At 35.9% G+C, this 24,929-nt stretch overlaps 1 protein-coding gene across 1 annotated transcript; it reads left to right on the forward strand.

Moving 5' to 3' along the window:
- The first annotated feature begins 213 nt into the window (after window positions 1-213).
- Window positions 214-2,266, forward strand: LOC306651916 (transformer-2 protein homolog beta). The gene has a single exon (XM_079124877.1). It carries the CDS (start codon window positions 936-938, stop codon window positions 1,500-1,502), a length of 567 nt encoding a protein of 188 aa, XP_078981003.1. The 5' UTR covers window positions 214-935; the 3' UTR covers window positions 1,503-2,266.
- The last annotated feature ends 22,663 nt before the right edge of the window (window positions 2,267-24,929 follow it).

The following is a 24,929-nucleotide window of genomic DNA, read 5'->3' on the forward strand; positions in this document are numbered from 1 at the left end:
GAATTACATACAACATTCTAATGTTATAACAATAATTTAAAATCAATTTTAATCACTCACAAAAGTTATGTTTACAACTATACACAAGCACACACACACACACACGGGTTTATTAGTTTCACAAATTTCAACTTTGTATGCTGTATGTGCCTCAATATAGATTCTAATTATTTTATGACTTTGTCATTTAAATCCTCTAAAAATGAGAGCCCGTGCGGAGGTGGTGCGGAGCGTTTCGGCTCTGAGCCGCTCGGCAACCCGTGCATCCTGCGAGGCTGCGGCGGAGCCTCTAGAGAGAAGGTGCAAGAGGTTGGAAGCTTCGATTGAAGCCCAGCGAGCAGCGACGTCAGCCAGGAGTCATGAGCGACAGCGGCGAGCAGAACTACGGCGAGCGGGTTAATGTTGAAGAAGGAAAATGCGGAAGTCGTCATTTGACAAGTTTTATAAATGAGTATTTGAAGCTCAGGAATAAGTGAAGCTGAAATTTGAAAAAATAAAAGAAAGAATGCATGCTAATTGTCAGACCAGAAGTCCCACTTGTAGAATATTGAGCAATTTGTGTGAAGTGGGGAAGATGAAAGAAGTCAGAATTTGAAACGGAAGAATGAAGAAAAGAAATAAAAATGAAGTTAAGATAAGAAGTAATCTGGAATCAGAAAGCACTACGCTAAGAATCCCGTTCTGCTTCCAGAAGCGGAAGTGCTCACGGATCGGGGAAATCTGCAAGGCATACCCCTGCAAGGTCTCGCTCCAAGGAAGATTCCAGGCGTTCCAGATCAAAGTCCAGGTCCAGATCTGAATCTAGGTCTAGATCCAGAGGAAGTTCTCGGAGGCATTATACAAGGCCCCGCTCCCGTTCCCGCTCCCATAGACGTTCCCGTAGCAGGTCTTACAGTCGAGATTATCGCAGACGGCACAGCCACAGTCATTCTCCCATGTCTACTCGAAGGCGCCATGTTGGCAATCGGGCAAATCCTGACCCCAATTGTTGTCTTGGAGTGTTTGGGTTGAGCTTATCTACCACAGAAAGAGATCTGAGAGAAGTGTTCTCTAAATATGGCCCCATTGCTGATGTGTCTATTGTATATGACCAGCAGTCTAGGCGATCAAGAGGATTTGCCTTTGTATATTTTGAAAATGTAGATGATGCCGAGGAAGCTAAAGAACGTGCCAATGGAATGGAGCTTGATGGACGCAGAATTAGAGTTGATTTCTCTATAACGAAAAGACCACATACTCCAACACCAGGAATTTACATGGGGAGACCAACCTATGGCAGCTCACGCCGTCGGGATTATTATGACAGAGGATATGATCGAGACTATGATGATCGGGACTACTATAGCAGATCATACAGAGGAGGAGGTGGAGGAGGAGGTGGGTGGAGAGCTGCTCAAGACAGGGATCAAATTTACAGAAGGCGGTCACCTTCTCCTTACTACAGTCGTGGAGGATACAGGTCACGATCCAGATCAGGATCCTACTCACCTCGTCGCTATTAAAGCATGAAGTTGAAGACTTTCTGAAACCTGCCATTGAGCTGGGATATTGTTTGTGGAAAATATTTTTTATTGTCTCATGTTTAAAAAGTGAACAGTGCCTAGTGAAGTTAGGTGACTTTTACACCTTTTATGATGACTACTTTTGGTGGAGTTGAAATGCTGTTTTCATTCTGCATTTGTGTAGTTCGGTGCTTTGTTCAACGTTAAGTGTTTTCAGAAAAGTATGTTTTGCATGTATTTTTTTACAGTCTAAATTTTGACTGCTCAGAAGTTTCTATTGTATAAAACTTCATTTAAAAGGTTTTTCTACTGAATCCAGGGTATTCTGAAGATAGAAGCCTGTGTGTAAAATGCTACCAAATGGCAAAAAGCAACAATAAACAATTTGATTTTTACTTTTCTTTCTAACATATCCAATGCTTAAAACTATTTGAATTTGTCAGTAGTAAATTTCAAGACAAAGCTGCCCATTTTCCTTCAATCCATGAAACATAAACCATATTTAATATACCTGCAACTAAATGTTAAAAAATATGCTCTGTAACTCTGTACTGCTAGTATTAGAACTAAAAATCTTTCAAGAAAGCAAATGCTTAATGCTTATCAATGTGGATTTGTCAGCCTTTATGTAATCTGTATCACAGCAGAGAATAAGAAGAGTTACACATTGTATCCCTTAAGGCTGTTTCTTAAAGCTGTTATAAGGGGATAATGGTATTTCAACTAGTTATCAGCAAGTGACAATACATTCCACCACAAATGTACTCTTGTTCTAGTTTTTAGACTTTATGAAAAAACTGGGTGCTTCGGAGTGTGGGATAAGAGAAGGGAACACTACACCTGTGTCATGGATAAACTGAAGACTTTGCCTGTTCATTTTTTAAATATTATTTTCAGGTCCTTTGCTTACCAAAGGAGGTCCAATTTCACTCAAATGTTTTGAGAACTGTGTTAAATAAATGCAAATGAGGAGAAAAAAATTTAAAAAAATAAATCCTCTAAAAATAAAATGTAGATACAAACCAAAATTATAATAATATTTTCATTTTTATCCATAATTACTGAAGATTTTTATAATTTAATATGGTTTCAAGTTATTGTCTAGCATCCTTTCATTTCAACAGAAAATACTCCCTTTAGCATTTCTGGTAGTGAGGTATGGTGGTATCTTACCTCCTAATCTTTTGTTTATTTGGGGAATGTCAATTTCTCCATTGTTTTTAAGGAGAGTTTTGTCAGATATAAAATTCTCAGCTGATAGTATTTTTTTTCCTATTGGCACTTAGAATGTATCATCCCTGTATGTTCTGGCCTTACTGGTTTCTGCTGCAAATTCAGCTGATAATTCCATTGAGGATCCCTTGTAGAGCCACTTTTCCCTTGCTGCTTTCAAAATTATTTGCTTTGTCTTTGAGAGTTTATCTATAATGTATATCTGTACAAGTATTTTATGGTTTATCTTACTTGGAGATTCCTGGATTTACATATCCATGTGTTTGTTCAAATTTGGGAATTTTTCAACCTTTATATTTCATATAATCTCTCTTCCTATTTATGTAACTTTTATCCTTCAGAGAATTCCATAATGTATATATTGGTCATCTTGGTAGTGCTGATTCCCTTATGCTCTGTTCATTATTCCACATGTATTTTTTGTTGTTGTTTTTGCATTTTGTGCCTCTAATTTCAAATGATCTATACTTGAATTCAGTGATTCTTTTTGCAGCCTGTTTATGTCTGCTGTTGCACCCCTCTAATGATTTTTTTCAATTTAGTTACTCTATTTTTCATCTCCATAAATTGTCAAATTCTTTCTTATAATTTTTATCTCTTTATATTTTCCTTTTGTTCATATATCATTTTCTTGATTCATAAATGAATACTCTTTGAGAGTATTTAAAATAGTTGTTTTAAAGTATTTGCCTTATATATATATCTGATGACTGTGTTTCTTCAGGAATTGTTTCTGCCACTATATTTGCTTTTGTGAGTAAGTTATGTTTTTCTTTTTCTTCCTTGTTTTCTGTATACTTTATGAATTTTTGGAAAAACAGCCACCTCCTCTAGTCTGCCTGTGCCAAGAGGCTTTTATAACTAGCATGACATGTTTTCAGCCTAAAGGTCAGTCTGGAATGAAGATTTAAGGTCTTCAAAAGTCTCTATTGAGCATGTGTCTAGCTGAGCATGTGTTCGTATGTATGTAAGTGTGTGTAGGTGTGCCTGCTTTTTTTTATTCCTTTTATATGACATTTCTAAGTGTTTTAATTTTCCAAAATGTTTTGGTCAGGTTTTTTGCTTCTGTGACTAAAGGACTCAACCAGAACTGTACAGGAGGAAAAGTTTGTTTGAGGGCTTATGGTTTCAGAGGTCTTAGTTCATAGAAGGCCGGTTGTATTCCTCAGGGCTTGAGATGAGATTGAACATCATGGCAGAAGAGTATGGCAGAGGAAAGCAGCGCACATGATGATTGGGAGGCAGAGAGAGAGAGATTCCACTCTCCAGTTACAAAATATATACCCCATAGCCACACCCCAAATGAACCACTTCCTCCAGTCACACCGCATCTGCCTCCAGTTACCACTCAATTAATCCCATCACACATTAATTCACTGATGAAGTTAAGGCTGTAACTCAATCATTTCTCCTCCAAGGGGGATACCACAACTAAACCATAACATGAAACAACTTGCTCCAGGTTCTCCTAGATACTTTTGACATTCTATTGTCCTCCTCCACCTGTGATCACTTACCCCAAGTCCACGGCTTTTTTTTTTTTTCAGCTTGACATATGAGCTTCGGCACTTTTCTTCTTCTGACCCCTAAGTTAAATGAAACAGACTTCTGTCCCTCAATCACCCCCCAGACAGATCAGGACATTGCAAATAGGTCCATTCTGCTCCTTCCATTCCAAGGAAGACACTTGGGAATTATGCTACTGCTTTTTCCTGACCACACCATGTCATAGTTACTGTGCATTGTGGAAAAGGAAATAATCAGACTTTTGGTTCCTGGCTTTGAGCTAACATTAATTCTAGGAGACTCAAAATTTCACTGTGGTCCAACAGTAAGTGTGTGGGTTTACTGACATCAGATATACAATAGAATTTTAATCCATCATACAGTGGGTTCAGTGGATCCCAGAACTCAACCTGTGGCCATTTCTCCCATTCTGGGATGCATAATTGGAATAGATATAGTGGTAGAATTCACTCCCATTAGTTTACTGACCTGTGGTGTGAGGGCTACTATAATGGGAAAATGAAAACAGAAGCCACTAGAACTTCTTTTGCCCAGAAAAATAATAAATAGTAAATGAAAAGTAATACTCCATTTTGGAGAGATTTCAGAGATTATTACCATCCTCATGTGAAGGATGCATGGATGGTGATTTCTACCACCTCCCCATTCATCTCACCTATTCGGCCTGTGCAAAAAACAGATGGACCTCGAAGTACAGTGGAAAATTGTAAGCTTAACTTGGTGGTGACTCCAATTGCAGCTGCTGTACCAGCTGTAGTTTCATTGCTTGAGCAAATTAACTCATCCCCTGGAATCCAGTATGTAGCTATTTATATGGCAAATGCTTTTATCTCTGTATCTTTTGAAAAAGACCATCTGGAAGCAGTTTATTTTCAGCTAACAAGTACAGCAATATACCTTTACTGTCCAACCTCAGTGATATATCAACTCTCCATTACTATGTTATAATTTAGTCTGTAGGGACCTTGTTGCTTCTATCTTTCACAAGATATCACACTGAATCATTGCTATGATGACATTATGCTTATTCTATTCTGTAAGCAAGAAGTAGCAACTACTGCAGACTTACTGTTAATACATTTGTATGTCAAAGATGTGAAAATGAATCCAACTAAAATTCAAGGACCTTTGACCTCACTAAAATGTTCTAGGAATCCAGTGATGTGGATATATCGAGCTACCCCTTCTAAGGTGAGAGATAAGTTCGTCCATCTGGACCCTCGTATAACAAAAAACGAGGCTTTGTGAGCCACTTTGGATTGGATTGTGGAGGCAACATTTCCTCATTTGGGCATGCTACTCCAGCCCAAGAGATCTCAAAACCCGCTAATTTTGAGTGCAGCCCAGAACAAAAAAAAAAAAAAAAAAGGCTCTACAAAAAGTCCATGCTGCCAAGGAAGCTGCTCTGTCATCAAGCTCAGGGCCTTAGAATCTTGAAGTAAAATTGTGTCTTGCCATCCTCTACAGATCACTATGCTTTATAGAGAAATAGTTTTTGGCTTTCTACTGGGTCTTAATAGGAACTGATTCTTAACCATTGGCCACAAGATTACCATATGACTAGAATTGTCCACCATGAACTGAATGTTATCTGACCCAACAAGCAATAATGTTGCACATGAAGAGCATAACATCCCATCATCAAATGGAAATGGTATCCATGAGACAGGCTCAAACAAACCCTGAAGGTACAAGGAAGTTACATGAGAAAGTAGCCCAAATGTCCATGGTCCCCAATCCATCTGTATTACCTTTTCTCCCTCAGTCCACACCTGTGACTTCAAGGAGATGTCCCTACAACCAGTTGACTGAACAAAAGAAAATTCAGGCCACTTTCCAGATGGTTCTACATGATATGAAAATACCATCCATAGAGGATGGCTGCAGCACTATAGCCCATCTCTGGAACATATCTGAAGAAAAAAATATGAAGTAAAATAATCCTCCTAGTAGGCAGAACTTCAAGCATTATGCCTAGTTGTTAATTTATTTTAGAAGGAGAAATAAACAAACATGATATTGTTTTCCAATTCATGGTTTACCTGAATGACCACACAGTTAGAAGGAAAATGTTTGGAAAATAAGTGATAAAGAGGTCTGGGGAAGAGGCATGTGATAAATCTCTAAAAATGATCCCTGGGTGAAAATTTGAAGATCTCGTGCCCCACGTAAATGTGACCTCATCAGAGGAGTTTAGTAATCAACTCAATAGGATGGCCCATTCTATGGACATCAGTCTTCTTCCCTTGCTATCCCCATCATTAACCATTGGGTTCATAAATAAAGTGTCTATGGGGTCGTGGATAATTTATGTATAGACTCAGAAACACAGACTTTTGCTTATCAAAGCCAACTGTGCTAAAGTCACTATCAAATGCACAATTTGCGAGTTACAGAGACCAATACTGAGTCTCCATTCCCACAAGTGAACAGTGTAGTGAGAGGTTTATTACATTGGACCAATTCCATAATGGAAGGAGAAGCATTTGGTTCCCACTGGAATAGACACTCCTATATAAGTATTTGTATTCCATGAGCATAATTGTCTGCCCAAACTATCATCCATGTATGTACAGAATGCCATATCCACCATTATTGTATTTCACACAACAAACAGGAGAAAATGCAAAAATAGATACATAGATTTGTAGCCAACTGAAAAAGAAACAATCAATAAAGCAAAGATACGACCTATAGAATGAGTAAAAATATTTGCAAACAATACTCATGTTTCAGACAATACAAGAAGGTTTAGAGATGAAGGATTGAGAGCCTTAACCCAATCAGCAAATTAATCCCCTGATCTGGATTAACTGAGTGGTAAATGTAGACAGGTAGGGTGTGGCTGGAGGAGGTGGGTAATCAGAGGCATGTCTTTGTTAGCTGAGGTTAGTTTCTCTCTGCTTCCTTCTGCCACACATTTCTGCCATAATGTTCTGCCTCATCTCAGGCCGTGTGGAATGGAATTGCTCATCTATGGACTGAGATCTCTGAAACTATGAGCCCCAAAATAAACTTTTCTTCTCTAATTGTTCTTGTCAGGTCTTTTGGTGACAGCAGAGAAAAAGCTGACATCTGATAAGAGGTATATAAGACTATCTAAAGGACTCCAAAAACTCAATAGCAAAAAGTGAATAACCTGATTAAAAATTGGGTAATAGACCTGAATAGATATTTCCCAAAGAAGACATAAATAACCAAAAAGTACATGAAAAAAATATTCAACATCATGATTTTCAAGGAAACATAAATCAAAATTACAGTGTGATATCACCTCACTCCACTAAGAATAGCTATTATGAAAAAGAGCTAAGATAGAAAGTGCTGACACCAACATGGAGAAAAGGGAACCTTTGAACACTGTTGATGGGAATATAAATTAGTATAGCCTGGATGGAAAACAGTATGAAAGTTCTTCAAAGAACTAAAATTAGAACTACCATAGGACTCAGCAATCTCACAACTTTGTATGTATTCAAAGGAAATGATTGCATATATTAGAGACATCTGATATCCCATGTTTTTTGCAGCATTATTCACAATAACCAAGACATGGAAGCAACTTAAGTGTTCATTAGCTGATGGGTATATATAAAGAAAGTGAAATACTAGTCAACCAAACAAAGATTTAAATCATGTCATTTGCAGCAGCATGGGTGAAACTGGGGATCATTATATTATGTGAAATAAGCCAGGCATAGAGAGACAAGTACCATGTGATCTCACTCATATATGGGATCTAAAAAAAGTTGATGTCATATGAGTTGATAGTAAAATAGTGGTTACTAGAGTCTGAGGAGTTTAGGGGAAGGGAGAATGGGGAAAAGTTGATCTAGGTACTAGGTTACAGTTGGATAAGAGTAAGAAGTTTTGGTGACCTAATGCACATTAGGGTAACTACAGATAACAATAATGTAGTGTGTATTTCAAAAAGGTAGAAAAAAGATTTAGAATGTTTTCAGTATTAAGATGATTAATGTTTGAAGAGATATATTTAACCCGATTTAAACCTTAAACAATGTATAATGTGTTGTAAGATCATATGATACCCCATTAATATATTTATTATATTTATATTTTTATGTATTTGTTAAAAATGAAATTAAATTTTAAAAATATATGGAATAACAAAATGCAAACTTCAATTTCAAGTTTATAATAGAAAAACTTCAGTTTTTAACCTTCTCAAAACATTAATTTATTATACTTTGTATTTGTATAAATATCAAAATAATTTGTATGTATTTAATTCTCAATTTTAAATATTTTTATCTCCTTTTCTTGACAGTCAGGACTATGCCTTTTTTATTCTTGCATATCCCATAACATACCCAGCATAGAGCAATATACATAGTTTCTAAGATTAATCAATATTCATTTTATTATTTATTATATAATTAATTTTATTAATTTCTCTTCCATTATTGAAAAAATTGAAAAAAATTTACTGGAATAGCATCTGGAAAAGAACTTGAAAGTAATGCTTTAAAAAGTATTTAAGGGGAATGAATGGAGGGGGGATGGGAATAGGAAAGACAACGTTGAATTGGACATAACTTCCCTATGTTCATATATGAATATACTACTAGTGTAACTCCACATCATGTACAACCATAAAAATGGGAAGTTATACTTCTTATATGTATGATATGTCAAAATTCACTCTACTGTCCTCTATAACTAGAAAGAAAAAAAATTTTTAACACCAGGCTCAGTGGCCTGTAATCCCATCTGCTCAGGAGGATCACAAGTTCATCGCCAGCCCCAGCAACTTAGTGAGGCTCTGTAACAACTTAGCGTTACCCTGTCTCAAAAATAAAAAACATAAAAAGGTCTGGGGATGTGTTTCAGGTATTATGTACATTTTAAGAATATTGATTCTTCAAAAAAAAATCCTATAATTTGCAGCAACATGGATGGAACTGGTGGACATTGCTAAGGAAATAATCTGGGCACAGAAAGACAAGTATTGCATATTCTTTCTCATATGTGGAAGCTAAAATGAGTTAACTTGAAAGTAGATTAGTGATTACTAGAGATTAGGAACCGGGGGGAGAGGGTTGAAAAATGAAGTTTTATTTGATCAGTGTATGATGCTCGTGTATGTAAAAATGTCATATTGGAAACTATTAATATGTACAATTAATACATGCCAATTAAAAATTGATTCTTCCATATGTGTGTGTGTGTGTCCTCTTTAATTTCTTTCATCTATGTTTTATAATTTTCATTATAGAGATCTTTCACCTCTTTGGTTAAATTCATTCCTAGGTATATTATTTTTTTCAGAGTTATTATAAATGGAATTGCTTTCTTGATTTCCAGGTAATACACTATGGCATATAGCAGTGTCACTAATTTTTGTATATTGATTTTCTATCCTGCAACTTTGCTGAATTTGTTTACTATCTCTAGTAGTTTTTTTTTTTTTTTTTGAGTCTTTAGGGTTTTCTATATTTCAGATCATGTCATCTGCAAACAACAATTTTACTTTCTTTTTTTCCAATATGGATGACCTTTATTTCTCTCTTTCCTGATTGCTCTGGCTAGGACTTCCAGTGCTATATTGAATAAAATTGGTGAAAGCAGGCATCCTCGTCTTGTGCCAGATCTTATAGAGAAAACAACTCAACTTTTCCCATTCATGATAATGTTAGCTATTGGCTTATTATACCTGGCTTTTATTATGTTGAAGTACATTCCTTCTCTACCAAATTTTCCAGCATTTTTATTATGAAGCAATGTTAAATTTTATCAAGTGTATTTTCTTCATCTATTGATAAAATCATATGACTTTATCTTCATTCTTTTGAGATAGTGTATCACGTTTGTTTGTTTGTTTGTTTGTTTATTGGTACCAGGGATTGAACCCAGGGCGCTTAACCACTGAGCCACATACCCAGCCTTTTTATTTTTTATTTTGAGACAAGTTCTCACTAAGTTACCTAGGGCCTCACTAAGTTGCTAAGGCTGGCCTCGGACTTGAAATCCTCCTGCCTCAGTCTCCTGAGCTGCTGGGATTACAGGTATGTGCCAACACACTGGCTCTCATGTTTATTGATTTATGTATTTTTGAACCTTCCTTAAGTACCCAGGATGAATTCCACTTGATCACAGTGAATAGTCTTTTTAATGTACTGTTGGATTGGACTTGCTATTGTTTTACCTCTATATTCATGAAGGATATTAGCCTGCAAGTTTCTTTTTAAATTTCTTTTTATTTCCTTTCTTCCCAGTACTAGTGAAAGAAGCAAGGACCTACACATTCTAGGCACACTACCATTGAGTTATATCCCCAGTCCTGTTTTCCTTTTTGTCTTGTGTCCTTGACTGGTTTTGGTATCATAGTACTGCTGGCCTCATAGATAAAGAATCTCTCTGCTTTGTTTTTTTTATAAAGAAAAAGATGGTATCAGTTCTTCATTAAATATTTGGTACAGCTCAGCAATGAAGTCATCTAGTCCTGAATTTTCTTTCATGGGAGAGTATTTTTTTATTACTGATTTAATCTCATTACTTGTTATTGAGATCCTGTCTCAAAATAAAATAAAAAGGCTGGTGTGCTTGCCCAGCATGCACAATGCCCTGGGTTCAATCCACAGTACCACAAAAAGAAAAAAATACATATTACATGAAAATGGAAATGTGTACCCCAAGTTAGAGCACCCAAATACATATATTCGGGTTTATTTCTTTATGATGCAATCTTGGCGAAGTGTATGTGCCCAGGAATTTGACCATTTTTTCTAGGTATCAAATTTGTTGGTTTAATTCTGTTCATAATAACGTCCATCGATAGTTTGTATTTCTGAGATACCAGTTGTAATGTCTACCTTACCATCTCTGATTTTATTTATTTGAATCCTCTCTTTCTCTTTCTTAATCCACCTAAGGGTTTGTCCATTTTAGTTATCTTGTTTATAACATTTTGTTCACCTTTTGTAGTATTCCATTATTGTTTGTGTCTAATTTATTTCTGCTCTCATCTTTATTATTTTTTCCTTCTATGGATTTTGGGTTTAGTTTCTTGCCCTCCTAGTTCCTAGAGTTGAAGTGAGGTGTTGTTTAAGATCTTTCGGCTCTTTGATATAGGTATTGATTGATATAAACTTCCCTCTTGGTACTGTTTTTGCTGTTACCCATAGGGTTTGAGTATTTGTGTCTCCATTTTGATTTGTCTAAAGAATTTCTTTTTAATCTCCTTGTTGATTATTTCATTGATCCATTGGTTGTTCAGAGCTGAACTGTTTAATTTTCATGTATTTGTATAGTTTGCAAAGTTTGTCTTATTATTGATTTCTCGATTTATTGCAATGTGGTTGGAAATTATTTTCTATAATTTCAAATTTTTAAAATTTGATGAGACTTATTTTATGGCCTATCATATGACCTGTGTTGAAAAATGTTCCACATACTAATGAGAAGAATGTGTATTCTGCAATTGTTGGTTAGAATTTTCTGTAAATATGTTAGGTCCATTTGGTCTTGAGTGCAGGTTAACAATAGTTTCTTTGTTGATTTTCTGTCTGAACTCTCCACTGTGGAAATTACGTTGTTAATTTCCCCAAGTATTCTGTGTTGGAGTCTATCTTCTTCCTCTAGATCTGTTAGTATTTGCTTTATATATTCGGGTGCTCTAATTTGGGGTACACATTTCCATTTTCATGTAATATGTGCTTTTTTCTTTTTGTGGTACTGTGGATTGAACCCAGGGCATTGTGCATGCTGGGCAAGCACACTAGCCTTTTTATTTTATTTTGAGACAGGATCTCAAAGTTTCCCAGATTAGCCTCAAACTTGCAACCCTTCTCCTCTGCTGCCCAAGTAGCTGAGATTCTGGGCATGCAGCACTGTTTCCAGCCATTTGCGTGTAATACCTTGTTACATCCCTTCACTTTCAGTCTGTGCATATCTTTAGAGGTGAAGCAAGTTTCCTGTAAACAATATATTGTGGGGTGATTGTGTTTTATCCATTCAGTTACTCTATGTCTTTTGATTTGGGAATTTTATCCATTTATATTCCAGGTAATTAAAAATATATTAGGTCTAACTACAGCCACTTCATAACTTGTTTTTCAGTTTTATTTTAGTTTTTTTCCTTTTATTCACTTTCTAACTGTCCTCCTTTGTATTAAATGATTTGTTCTTTTAGTGTACTTTGATTCTTTGTTTATTATTTTTGGTATGTCTATTAAACATTTTTGTTTTGTGATTATTATAAGGCTTAAAACATCTTTTGAATACGAGAAGCTGTTTTAAAATAAGAGCAACTTAACATTTTATAAAGACAAGGAAAAAAGAAATAGAAATATGCTAATAAAAAATTCCATAGCAAAACCTTACAGGTCAGAGGAGAGTGCCCATTCTTATTCATAGTCTGACTTTTTGATGTCCCATTTTATATTTTTCTCTATTACCAATCACTTAAAATGTCAATGTAGCTATTATTGTAGTTAACTTATTTTTTAGTCTTCATATGAAAGATATGAATGGTTTACACACAATGTTTACAATATTAAAACATTCTGAATTTGTGTCTATACTTACTGTTACCAGGGAGTTTTATATCATCCCATGTTTTGTTCTTACTCATTATCATCTCTTTCAGTTTGAAGTACTCCCTTTAGCATATTTTTTCAGGACAGGTCTGTTAGAGACATATTCTCTCAGCTTTTGTTTGCTTTGGAATGTCTTTTTTCCCTCCCATTTCTAAAGAAAAGTTTTGCTCTGTACAATATTCTTGGTTGGCAGACTTTTTTTCCCTTTCAGTATCATGAAAATCTTAAGACACTCTCCCCTAACCTGTAAGGTTTCTGATAAGTATGCTGTTGGGCAAATTTGAACATATTTGTGTATTATCTATTTCTTTTCTCTTGTTGCCTTGAGAATCTTCTCCTTATCTATAACCTTTGAGAGCTTGACTATAATATGCCTTTGGTAGATCCAATCGGTATAAATTTGGATGGTCATCGTTGGTCTTCCTGTACCTGGATATTTGTATCTTTCTCTGGGTTTGGGAAGGTTTCCATTATGATCTCTTTGAATAAACTTTCTACCCCTTTGGCATTCTCAAGTTCCTCCTGAGCCACAATAATCCAAATATTAGCTCTTTTAATGGTATCCCAAAGTTCCCATAAGCTTTCTTCATTCCTCTTCATTCTTTTTCTCCTTCAGCTATGTATTTTCAGATAGCCTGTCTTGGGCTGGGGAGATAGTTCAGTCTGTAGAGTGCTTGTGTTGTAAGCACAAATCCATGGGCTTGATCCCCAGCTCTGCAAAATAAAATAGCCTGTCTTTAAGCTCACTAATTATCTCTTCTGTTTAATTTATCCTGCTATTAATACCTCTGTCATTTTAAAATTTTACTTAATGCATTTGTAAGGTCAAGGGTTTCTGATTTTTTATTATTTTTATTATTGCTTCCATTTCTCTATAAAGTTTCTCTTTTAGAATATTGAGTCATTTTGGTGTGTTTTCTTGGACCTCATTGTGGCTCCTTAAACCAACTATTTTAAATTCTCCATAGAAAAGTTTACCCTTAATGGTAACTATCTGGACAGCACCTGACACCTCATTTTGACCATTAGGTAATGTTAACATTTCCTGAATGTTCTTGATACTTGCTGCACATTGAAGGATTAGGTAATTTTTCCAGTCTTTGTAATCTGGCTTTATATATTTGCCTGTCTTTCTGAAAATTCTAAGCAAACTGCTTATTTCCTTTAAGCCTGTAACAACTTTCCCTGTTTCAGCACTAGATGTCAACCAGGTCCATGTTTACCACAAGTGCACTGTTGATACATTGTCACTGTTTTGGCACTAGAAGACAGCCAAAACCCAATTTGGTCCCAAATCCACTGTTGGTGTGCTGTTCAGCATAAACTGGTGGAGTATTTAAAATGAGTAGTCTGTCCTCACAAGTATCTCCCATAGTCAGTAGAGGCCCAGAAGTTCTATCCACAGTCACTCACCCAAGAATCCCAAGGAATTCTGCCTTGCTCTAGACACAATCACTACTAGAGGAACCATCCCCAGGCTCCTCTGCCTTGTCTGTGGCCACCAATGTGAAAATGCATGTCACACTCTTAGCCCACAGCCTGATGAGAGCACTACAGCTCTGAGTTAGGACCAAGGTTCATACTATTATGTTGTGTCTACTACTGAGGTGGACTCTGGTCTAAGACCCATGCAACTAGTCACAGGTGATTCTGGATAGAATAAAAGTCTAGTATGTTGGGACCACATATCTCTGCTTGCAGCAGGACTGCTCCAGAGACTCTTATCTGTGGACAAAGGCTGGGAGATGATAGCCATTAAGAACTACCCAATGTTCTACTTCACCAGTCCAACACTGAGTTCCAAGGCCATATCCTGAGCTTATTACCTTGTCATATCTCCAAGAGAACAGAGTCTTACTTCATGCTAGCCTGTCCAGGATTGGTGTTGGATAGATGAAGGCAGTAACTTGGCCACCTGCAGTAACACTAAGCTGAGTTCTACCTGAATCTCACAGGTGCAAGGACCTGCACAGTCTCAGGAGCACACTGAGGCCTATGCCATATCTGACAGTGATGCAGATCAAAACATGATTTCTTCCCACTAGGGTACAGGCTGTGTGTGGTGCTAGGGTAGATCTAGAGGCTCCATCTGAAAACACTGACCTGGTGACAATTGTGCAGCCTAAGTTTGGAGAATGGGTGGTGGAGAAAGTCCCTTGGCCATCAAGGCTGATGCTAAAGTTGGGCTACACTAGAGTCTCACAGCTGCAGGAGCTTGCATAATCTCAGGCGATTGGGGTAATATACCTAAGGCACATTCCAAGGCTGGCACTGAACCAGGTCAAAATTCAAATGTGTCCTGCCAACATACACTTTTTTGCCTGGTGCTAGGGCAGATCTAGAGGTTTTGTCTGCAAGCTCCAATATGGGTATAAGGGCTTTTTTTTTCCTTACCTGGTGTTTGGTCCCACCAAGGTAGGCCAAGAATTGAGCTCCAAGACAAAGTCCCATGTTGGCTTCCATGCCCTGTTCCCAAGTGAGTGGAGTCCTGCTGCCTGATCTTCCACCCAAGGTTGGGGGAGGAGAGTTGATGGAGTCAGTCTCTTTACCATCCAGCTAACACATTTCCAGGAGCTTAACCTGAAAATACTGTCCTGTAAATAGAGGTTATAGGTTCTGTGCAGAACTAGGTTTCACTATGGTGGATCTGGTAATGGGTTTTCAAGTCTAAGGTCTGGACCTAATTCTCTGTCCCTACTCCATTGAGAGTTGGGAGAGGATTGACATGTGAAACTTTTCTTCCTGCATTCTTTAATGCATCCCTTCTTATTATTATACTAAAACCTGGAACTACAGTGTCTCACTTGGTCTCCTTAGTTCTTCAAAAGGTTATTTCCTGCATAAAAAGCTCACATTCAAATTCACATGACTGTGGGGAGACAATTGCTGAAGGATGCTACTAAGATATCATTTTCCTTTAACTCCTTATTCTGGGTATGTCTAAAGCACTTTCCCTAATTCACCAATACTGGAAATAATATATAGAAGAATAAACCAATAAATCCCTCACACTTAATCTTTGACATAAATAGTAAAATTTCTAATTAGAATGTTATACTCCATATATGTATATGTCAAAATACACTCTACTGTCATGTATATCTAAAAAGAACAAATTTAAAAAAGAAGAAACAAAAATACATACAGTGAAACTAAAAAAAAAAAATAGTAGAATTTTAAGTAAGTGACATCATCAAAAGTTGCAGAATAAAAAAACTCCAGGGTTCTGTTCCTTCTCACCTCCCAACACCAAAAAAGTAGAAACTAATAAGAGGGCAAAACCATCATAATCAACATTTTCAGAACTCTGTAATTTAGTAAAAAACTGGCAATAATCAGGGAAGAGTTTAATGAGGAAAAAGATGTTGCATGCAGTAAAGTAGCACTGTGGTGCTATAAATTTCTGCCTACCAACCCCACCCCCCAGTTTGCCAGTGGCCAGGAAGACACAGCCCACAGTCATAATGCATGTTCATAGTAACAGAGAAAGCAATATGGCCTTGTTCTCAAGGAGTTATGCTGGTGTTTTTTGAAATGTCTGGTAACTTCCTCAAGAACTAGTGGAAAGTCTCCTTTGTTACCAGTAACTTGGAGCATTCCCAGAACTGAGGTGGTTTCGTGTGCAACTTTTGTCAAAATCATTTTAAGGTAAAATAGTTGAACATAGCAGATAGGGTCAGGGAAAAACCCAGGACAAGGAATATACAGAACAAAATGCCTGGAGATGGAGAGGTTGATACAGGAAAAACTTGCAGGAAAAAAGGTATTTTTAAAGCTATAGTGTATACTGGGGTATCAGGAATGGTATGCCTATATATTGAACTGAGAAGACCAAAGTTTCCCTAATATATGACCTTCATATTTAGTGAAAACAAGACACAAATACCAAGGGAGTGTTATAAATATCCAATCTTTAAAGAATGAGACAGTTTTTATTTTTATTTTTGTTTTGGCTTCAGATGGTTAAGAGAACTCTTTCAAAAAACTAGTTGACCACACTACAAAAAATGTGACTTAAGTGGTCCCAAAAATCAAACAATGCAAACTTTTTAAAATAGCTTTTAGGGAGAAAGAATCTTTCCATTTCATCTGGCCATTATCTAAGCTAAGATGTACACTTGAGAAAGAAGCAATCTGATGTAATGCACTTCCCTAGGAGGATCCACTGCTGGCCATACTTATACCTCTTCACTCTGTCTGCATGGCCTCCTGCCCCATTCAGTTCTATAAAGTGTGCAGACAAGAATAAATGGCCAAGGAAGTTTATGTCAAATATAATACTTGTGTATTCCATAGTGGTTGCAAACATCCAGTTCCTAGGGGTGCAACCTATGGCAAGCCTGTCTATCATGGCGTTAACCAACTGAATTTTGCTCAGAGTCTTCAGTATGTTGCCAAGGAGTGGCCTGGATATCACAGTGGGTCACTAAGAGTCTTGAATTCTTGCTGTTTGGTGAAGGTGTCACTTACAAATTATTTGGCTTATCCTCATTGATCCACTACATAAAGCTATCAGAAAAATAAATCCTGAAACCCAGTAGATCACCATACTGGTCTACAAGTCAGGACACTGCAGATCCTAAGATCCATGGCCTTGTAAAGGGCCAATCCCACTATTGATGGTTCTCACTATGCAGCATAAAGATGGTGCAACACTCTACAGCTCCACTGTTACCACTAATATAAATAATGTTTAAATTCATACCTAATAAAAATTTAGGACAGTCAAACATAGTTTAAAAAAGGCATTATACAAATAATAGTAAGACACATAAGAATATACTAAGCAGCAGCCATAAACCCAAGGGAGTAAGGAAATTATGATTTCCAGAGTTGCCATAATATTAAAAATGTCCTGTTACAAACAAATTATTGCAAGGCACACAAAGAAACAAAAAATCATAAACCCAGCCTGAGTGGAAAATTAAATTAATAAAACTACCCCTAAAGAATTTCAGTCATTAGACATACTGGAAAAAGACTTTAAATCAGTTGTCTTAAGTATGCTTATATAACTAAAGGAAACCATGAACAAAGAATGAAATGAAAGTAGGAGAACAATGTCTCATCAAATAGACAATACAAGAAAAGAAAAAAAAAAAAAAGAAAAGAGCTACAAATTATTGAAAAGGATAGACATCAGCAAAATGGGAGATTAGAACCCTCTAGTGCTCATCCCACAGAAAACTCAGGCTTTGGACTATCCCCACTGTCAATTCTGGGAAAATAATAAAGGAAAGGTTTCTCATCTCTCATTTGTATTTACCAAATAATCGTCAAATTAAAAACCTATAATTTCTCATTACTATGCTAAAACAGAATGAAAGATTATTTAACAGTCATAAGTGAGCAATAGATAATGATCTATGTTATACTGGTTTTCTTAACTTTTTTATTTTTTTATTTTTTTCTAATTGTTATACATGACAGTAGAATGCATTTTGAAACATTCTACACAAATGGAGCACAACTTCTCATTCCTTTGGCTGTACATGTTGCAGAGTCACACCAATAGTGTAATCATACATGTATATAGGGTAATAATGTCCATCTCATTCCACCGTCCTTCTGTCCTCTCCCTTCACTTCCCTCTGCCCAAGTCAAAGTTCCTTCATTCTTCCCTACCTCTTCATTATGGATCAGCATCCACTTAGAGAAAACATTCAGCCTTTGGTTTTTTGGGTTTGGCTTATTTTACTTGGCATGATATCCTCCAACTCTATCCATTTACCTGCAAATGCCATAATTTCATTTTTCTTTAAGGCTGAGTAATATTCTATTCTGTATATATAGCACATTTTTTTTTATCCACTCATCTGTTGAAGGGCAACTATGTTGGTTCCATGGTTTAGCTATTGTGAATTGAGCTGCTATAAACATTGATGTAGCAGTGTCACTGTAGAATGCTGATTTTAAGACCTTTGGATATAAACCAAGAAGTGAGATAGTTAAGTAAAATGATGAATCCATTCCATGTTTTCTGAGGAATCTCCAGGCTGCTTTTCAGAGTGGTTGCACCAAATTGCAGTCCCACCAGCAATGTATGAGTGTACATTTTTCCCCACATCCTCACCAACATTTATTATTGTTTGGATTCTTGATAATTGCCATTCTGAATGGAGTGAGATGAAACCTTAGAGTAGTTTTGATTTGCATTTCTCTAATTGCTAGAGATATTGAACATTTTTTCATATATTTGTTCATCAATTATATTTCCTCTTCTGTGAAGTATCTGTTCAGTTCCTTAGTCCATTTAATGATTGGGTTATTTAGTTTTGGGGGGTTTTTTTGTTTGTTTTGGTGTTAAGTTTTTCAGGTTCTTTATATATTCTGGAGATTAGCGCTCTATCTGAGGTGCTTGTGGTAAAGATTTCCTCCTACTCTGTAGGCTCTCTCTTCACGTTATTGTTTCCTTTGCTGTGAAGAAACTTTTTAGCTTTAATCCATTCCATTTGTTGATTCTTGATTTTATTTCTTGCATTTCAGGAGTCTTGTTAAGGAAGTCAGGTCCTAAGCCAGCATGATGAAGTTTTGGGTCTGCTTTTTCTTCTATTAGGTGCAGGGTCTCTGGTGTAATCGCTAGGTCCTTGATCTTTGAGTTGAGTTTTATGTAGGGTGAGAGGGGTTTAATTTCATTTTGCTGCTTATGGACTTCCAGTTTTCCCAGCACCGTTTGTTGAAGAGGCTAACTTTTCTCCATTGCATGTTTTTGGCACCTTTGTCTAGTATGAGATAACTGTATTTACATGGGTTTGTCTCTGTGTCTTCTATTCTGTACCTTTGGGCTTCGTGTCTATTTTGGTGCCAATACCATGCCATTTTTGTTCCTCTTGCTCTGTAGTATAGTTTAAGTTCTGGTATTGTGATGCCTCCTGCTTCACTCTTCTGGCTAAGGATTGCTTTGGCTATTCTGGGTCTCTTATTTTTCCAAATGAATTTCATGATTGTTTTTTCTAGTTCTATGAAGAATGTCATTGAGATTTTAATTGGAATTTCATTAAATTTGTATAATGCTTCTGGTAGCATGGCCTTTGTGATAATAATAATTCTGCCTATTCAAAAGCATGGGAGATATTTCCATCTTCTAAAGTCTTCTTCAATTTCTTTCTTTAGTGTTCTGTAGCTTTCATTGTAGAGGTCTTTCCCCTCTTTTGTTAGGTTGAGTCCCAAGTATTTTATTTTTTTTGAGGCTATTGTGAATGGGCTAGTTTTCCTAATTTCTCTTTCTGAGGATTCATCACTGATGTATAGAAATGCATTTGATTTAAGGGTATTGATTTTATATCCTGCTACTTTGCTGAATTCATATATTAGTTCTAGAAGCTTACTGTGGAATTTTTTGGATCCTCTAAATACAGAATCATGTCATTGGCAAATAGTGATAATTTGAGTTCTTTTCCTGTTCCTATCCCTTTAATTTCTTTGATCTGTCTAATTGCTCTGGCTAGAGTTTCAAGGACTATGTTGAATGGAAGTGGTGAAAGAGGGCATCCCGTGTTTTTCCAGTTTTTAGAGGGAGTGTTTTCAATTTTTCTCTATTTAGAATGATGTTGGCCATGGGCTTAGCATAAATAACCTTTACAATGTTCCTACTATCCCTAGTTTTTCTAGTGTTTTGAACATGAAGAGGCACTGTATTTTTTCAAATGCTTTTTTTTGCATCTATTGAGATGATCATAAGGTTCTTGTCTTTAAGTCTATTGTTGTGATGTATTATGTTTATTGATTTCCATATGTTGAATCAACCTTGCATTCCAGGGATGAACCCCACTTGATCATGGTGCACTATAATTTTAATATGTTGTTCTATGCAATTTGTGTGTATTTTCATCAAGGATATTGGTCTGAAATTTTCTTTCCGTGATATGCCTTTGTCTGGTTTTGGTATCAGGGTCATGTTAGCCTTGTAGAATGAGTTTGAAAGGGTTCACCTATTTTCTTCTTTATGGATTAATTTGAGGAATATTGTTGTTGATTCTCCTTTGATAGTCTTATAGAACTCAGCTGAGAATCCTTTTGGTCCTGGGTTTTTCTTGGTTGGTAGATTTTTGATGGTGTCTTCTATTTCATTGCTTGAAATTGATCTGTTTAAATTGTGTATGTCCACATTAACAATAAAAAGAATTTTCACACAGAAAATCAATAAGGAAACAGCAGATTTGAGCTACACTATATACCAAGTGAACCTAATAGATACATTCAAAACATTACACCCAACAATAGCAGAATACACATTCTTCTCAAATGCTCACAAAATGTTCTCCAGGAGAGATCACATGTTAGTTCATAAGACAAAGTCTCAACAAATTTGAGGTTGAATCATCCAAATATCTATTTTGACCACAATGAAATAAAACTGGCAATCAACAACAGAAGGAAAACTGGAAAATACACAAATATGTGGAAAGGAAACAATACAATATGGAACAACTATTGAATCAAAAAAGAAATCAAAAGGGAAATTAGAAAATATCTTGACATAAATGAAAATATAACATTGCAAAACGTGTGATATAGCAAAAGCAGAATAAAGTAGGAAATTTATCATAATAAATGCTGACATTAAGAAAGAAGAAAGATTTCAAATAAGTAACCTAAATTTAAAACTCAAGGAATTAGGAAAAGAAAAACTAAAGAGAAAGTTAGAAAAAGAGAAAAAAATTAAAGGTTAGACCAGAAACCAATCAAAAAGAGAACAGCAAAAGAATAAGAAAAACAACAAGTCTAGGGCTTTGTTTTTTGAAAAGAAATACAATTCACAAACCCTTATTTATAATTACATTTCTTTAAAAATAGGTAACTCAAAGTATAAAAATTAAAGTAACATTAAAACTGATGCCATGGAAATAAAAACAGTCATTAAAAATCAAATTCATATTTGTCTCTTTAATTTAGATCCCATATACATGTGAGACCACTCAATATTTTTCTTTTGGGGTAGCAGGAAATGGAGAAAGAAAGGTTAGAGTTTACAAAGCAGCAGATATGTAAGCTGAACAAATGTAGGGATCTAATATACAATATGAGGTAGAGTTAATACAATCATACTACATTTAGGATTCCTGTAAAATAAATGAGTTTTAGCTGTTCTTGTGACAAAAACAAAAAATGGGCAAACTTGTGAGATGACGGATATGTTAATATGCTTCACTAAAGTGACCACTTTGGTATCTATACATATTCCATAACATCTTTTAAATATCTTAAATATATGCAATAAATTTTATTTTTATTTTTAAGATTTTTGTTTAAATTAATGATTTCTGGATGTAGCCAGAATCTGATAGTCACCATCCTGTTCTAACAAATAAGAAGTTGTACAAACTGAAAAATCAACAATTCTTCTTAGATCTGTCAGGGAGGTAGGGTCAAAGGGCAAACTACTGCTCAAAATTGGAGAGACTGACAGGCAAATGTAGATAATCATGGCTTGACAGAGCAGAAACCCACAAACACAAATGTGCACAGAAACCAATGCTGATGTAGAAAAACCTGAACTATAATTGATGAATTACTTGAGGCCAAGCAAGTACAAGTTTGAGAAATTTCAAACACCAGGGAATCATCAGGGGTCTCCATATATTTGAGAGTTTTATCTGAGATTCTCACTATGAATATTGAAGAAAAATCCCTCTGTGCTTCCAGTGGAGTAATGGGGAAATTAATCACTTTTAAATACACCAGAGCATTCTGCCTTTCATAACAGTCATCTCTCAGGAGAAACTATTTAACCAGAGCCTAAACTGCTGTGCTTTCATCAGAGCCTAAATGATCTGGGAGAAAGGAAATACCCAAATCCAGCTGACTTTAGCCATCAATGCAAAGGAAAGGAAATAAACAATTCTAACCACCTCTAGCCCTCTATGTGGAAGAAATGTACAACTCTAGCCCACTATAGCCATACTGTCACACCATGGAGAAGGGGAAAAAACTGAGAAGTGTGTGTGAAGTTCACAGTCCAAGGAAACTAAAAGGTTGAGACCTACTCATAGAACTATAAAATACTTCCTCTCCCTCCACACCTTACCACTGCATGACTAACAACCTATATAAACAAGTTCTTTGGGCCTGATGGGTTGCTTGCCTAGCACATGTGAGGCCCCCAGCATAGCATAAATTAAATAAATAAATAAATTTCTTTCACTGGTACTAAAAGGCAAAAAGCAGTTGAATATACAGAGTTAACATCCAAAACAGACTCAGTTATGGAATGGAATTTAAAACAACTCTGGTTAACATGCTAAGAACTTTACTCGATCAAGTAGACAGTAGATAATATGTAAGAGATTTTAAAACTCAATAGGTGGAAGGAAGTACTGTATAGAGGGAAAAGAGGGGTGGGAGGGGTGGGGGAAGGGAAAAAATAACAGAATGAATCAAACAACAATACTCTATGTAAATTTATGATTACACAAATGGTATGCCTTTACGCCATGTACAAACAGAGAAACAACATGTATCCCATTTGTTTACAATAAAAATAAATAAAAAATTTTAAAAATTTAAAAAAAAAACTCAATAGGTGAAAAACACTAAAAAAAATTAAGAATGTCTTTGATGGGTTCATTTGTGGACTGGACATAGTTAAGGAAAGAATTCATGAGCTTGAGCATATCTCAATAGAAACTGCCAAAACTGAAAAGCAAAGAGAAAAAAAACACTAGAAAAAAACCCCAAATAATCAAGAACTGTGTAACACACATGTGAAAGGAATATTAGAAGAAGAAAGGAATAATAGCAATATGTGAAGCAACAATAACTGACAATTTCTCTCAAATTAATATTAGACACTAAATCACAGTTCCAGGAAATTCAGAGATTTTTTTATTCAATTATGTGTGTGTGTGTGTGTGTGTGTGTGTGTGTGTGTGTGTGTGTGTGGTGTGTGTTTGTTTATATAAAGAAAATGAAAAACAGCAATGATACAATGGAAGGGAGGGAAGAATCAGGATTCTTTTCTTATTAAAAGTTACATTACCTGTGAAGTGGTATAGTGTTATTTAAACATGGACTTGGATTATGTGTAAATGTTTACAGCAAACTCCAAGTCAACCACCTAAAAATGTAAAAAAGAAAAAGAAATACAACTAATATGGCAAGAAAGGAGAGAAAATAGAATCATGAAAGCTATCCCACTCCTCAGTTTATACCCAAAGGACTTAAAATCAGCATATTACAGTGATGCAGCCACATCAATGTTCATAGCAGCTCAATTCACAATAGCTAAACTATGGAACCAACCTAGGTGCCCTTCAACAAAAAAATGGATAAAGAAATTGTGGTACATATATACAATGGAATATTACTTGGCCTTAAAGAAGAATGTAGTTATGGCATTTGCAGGTAAATGGATGGAGCTGGAGAATATCATCGTAAGTGAAATAAGCCAATCCCCAAAAAGCAAAGGCAAAATGTTTTCTCTGATATGTGGATGATGATCCATCATGGGGGTGGGGCATAGGGAAGAATGAAGGAACTTTGGATTAGGCAGAGGGGAGTGAGGGGGGAGCAGGAGGTGTGGGGGTAGGAAAGATAGTAGAATGAGATGAACATTATTACTCTATGTACATGTATGATTGCACGAATGGTATGCTCTGCATTGTGTACAGTCAGAGAAATGAGAAGGTGTACTCCATTTTATACAATGAGTTGACATGCATTCTGTCACATATAACTAGTTAGAAGAAATAAATAAAAATACATATTTAAGAAATAAAAAGTGCACAGTTAAAATTACAAGAGGCAGAAAAAATGAAAGACAAAAATAGGAACAAAGAAACCACCATTCTTCTCTTTTTCTGTCCCTCCTTTCCTATGTACATATATGAATATAACACAGTGAATTTCACCTTTTTGTATAGTGCACTGATTTTTAAAAAACTATAAACAAAAAACTCACTGAAAACTAGGCATCAAATAGGAAAGAGTAAAAAAAGTAGTACATATTATATCAACAACAGCAATAATCCTTAAATCTTAAATGTGATTTAAAGCACCAATTAAAAGAAAGATTATCAAAAACAAGACCAAACTATCTAAATGTTGTGTATACAAATCCCACTTTAGTTGGCCCCCAATGCCCACCTCATTCACCTGGCCTGGCCTGGCC

Source organism: Sciurus vulgaris (assembly GCF_902686455.1).
Source record: "Sciurus vulgaris genome assembly, chromosome: X".
NCBI classification, from domain to species: domain Eukaryota; kingdom Metazoa; phylum Chordata; class Mammalia; order Rodentia; family Sciuridae; genus Sciurus; species Sciurus vulgaris.

Bases quoted from the DNA above. Each gene is read 5' to 3' on its own strand.
- LOC306651916 (XM_079124877.1), top strand. From the start codon at position 936: ATGTCTACTCGAAGGCGCCATGTTGGCAATCGGGCAAATCCTGACCCC.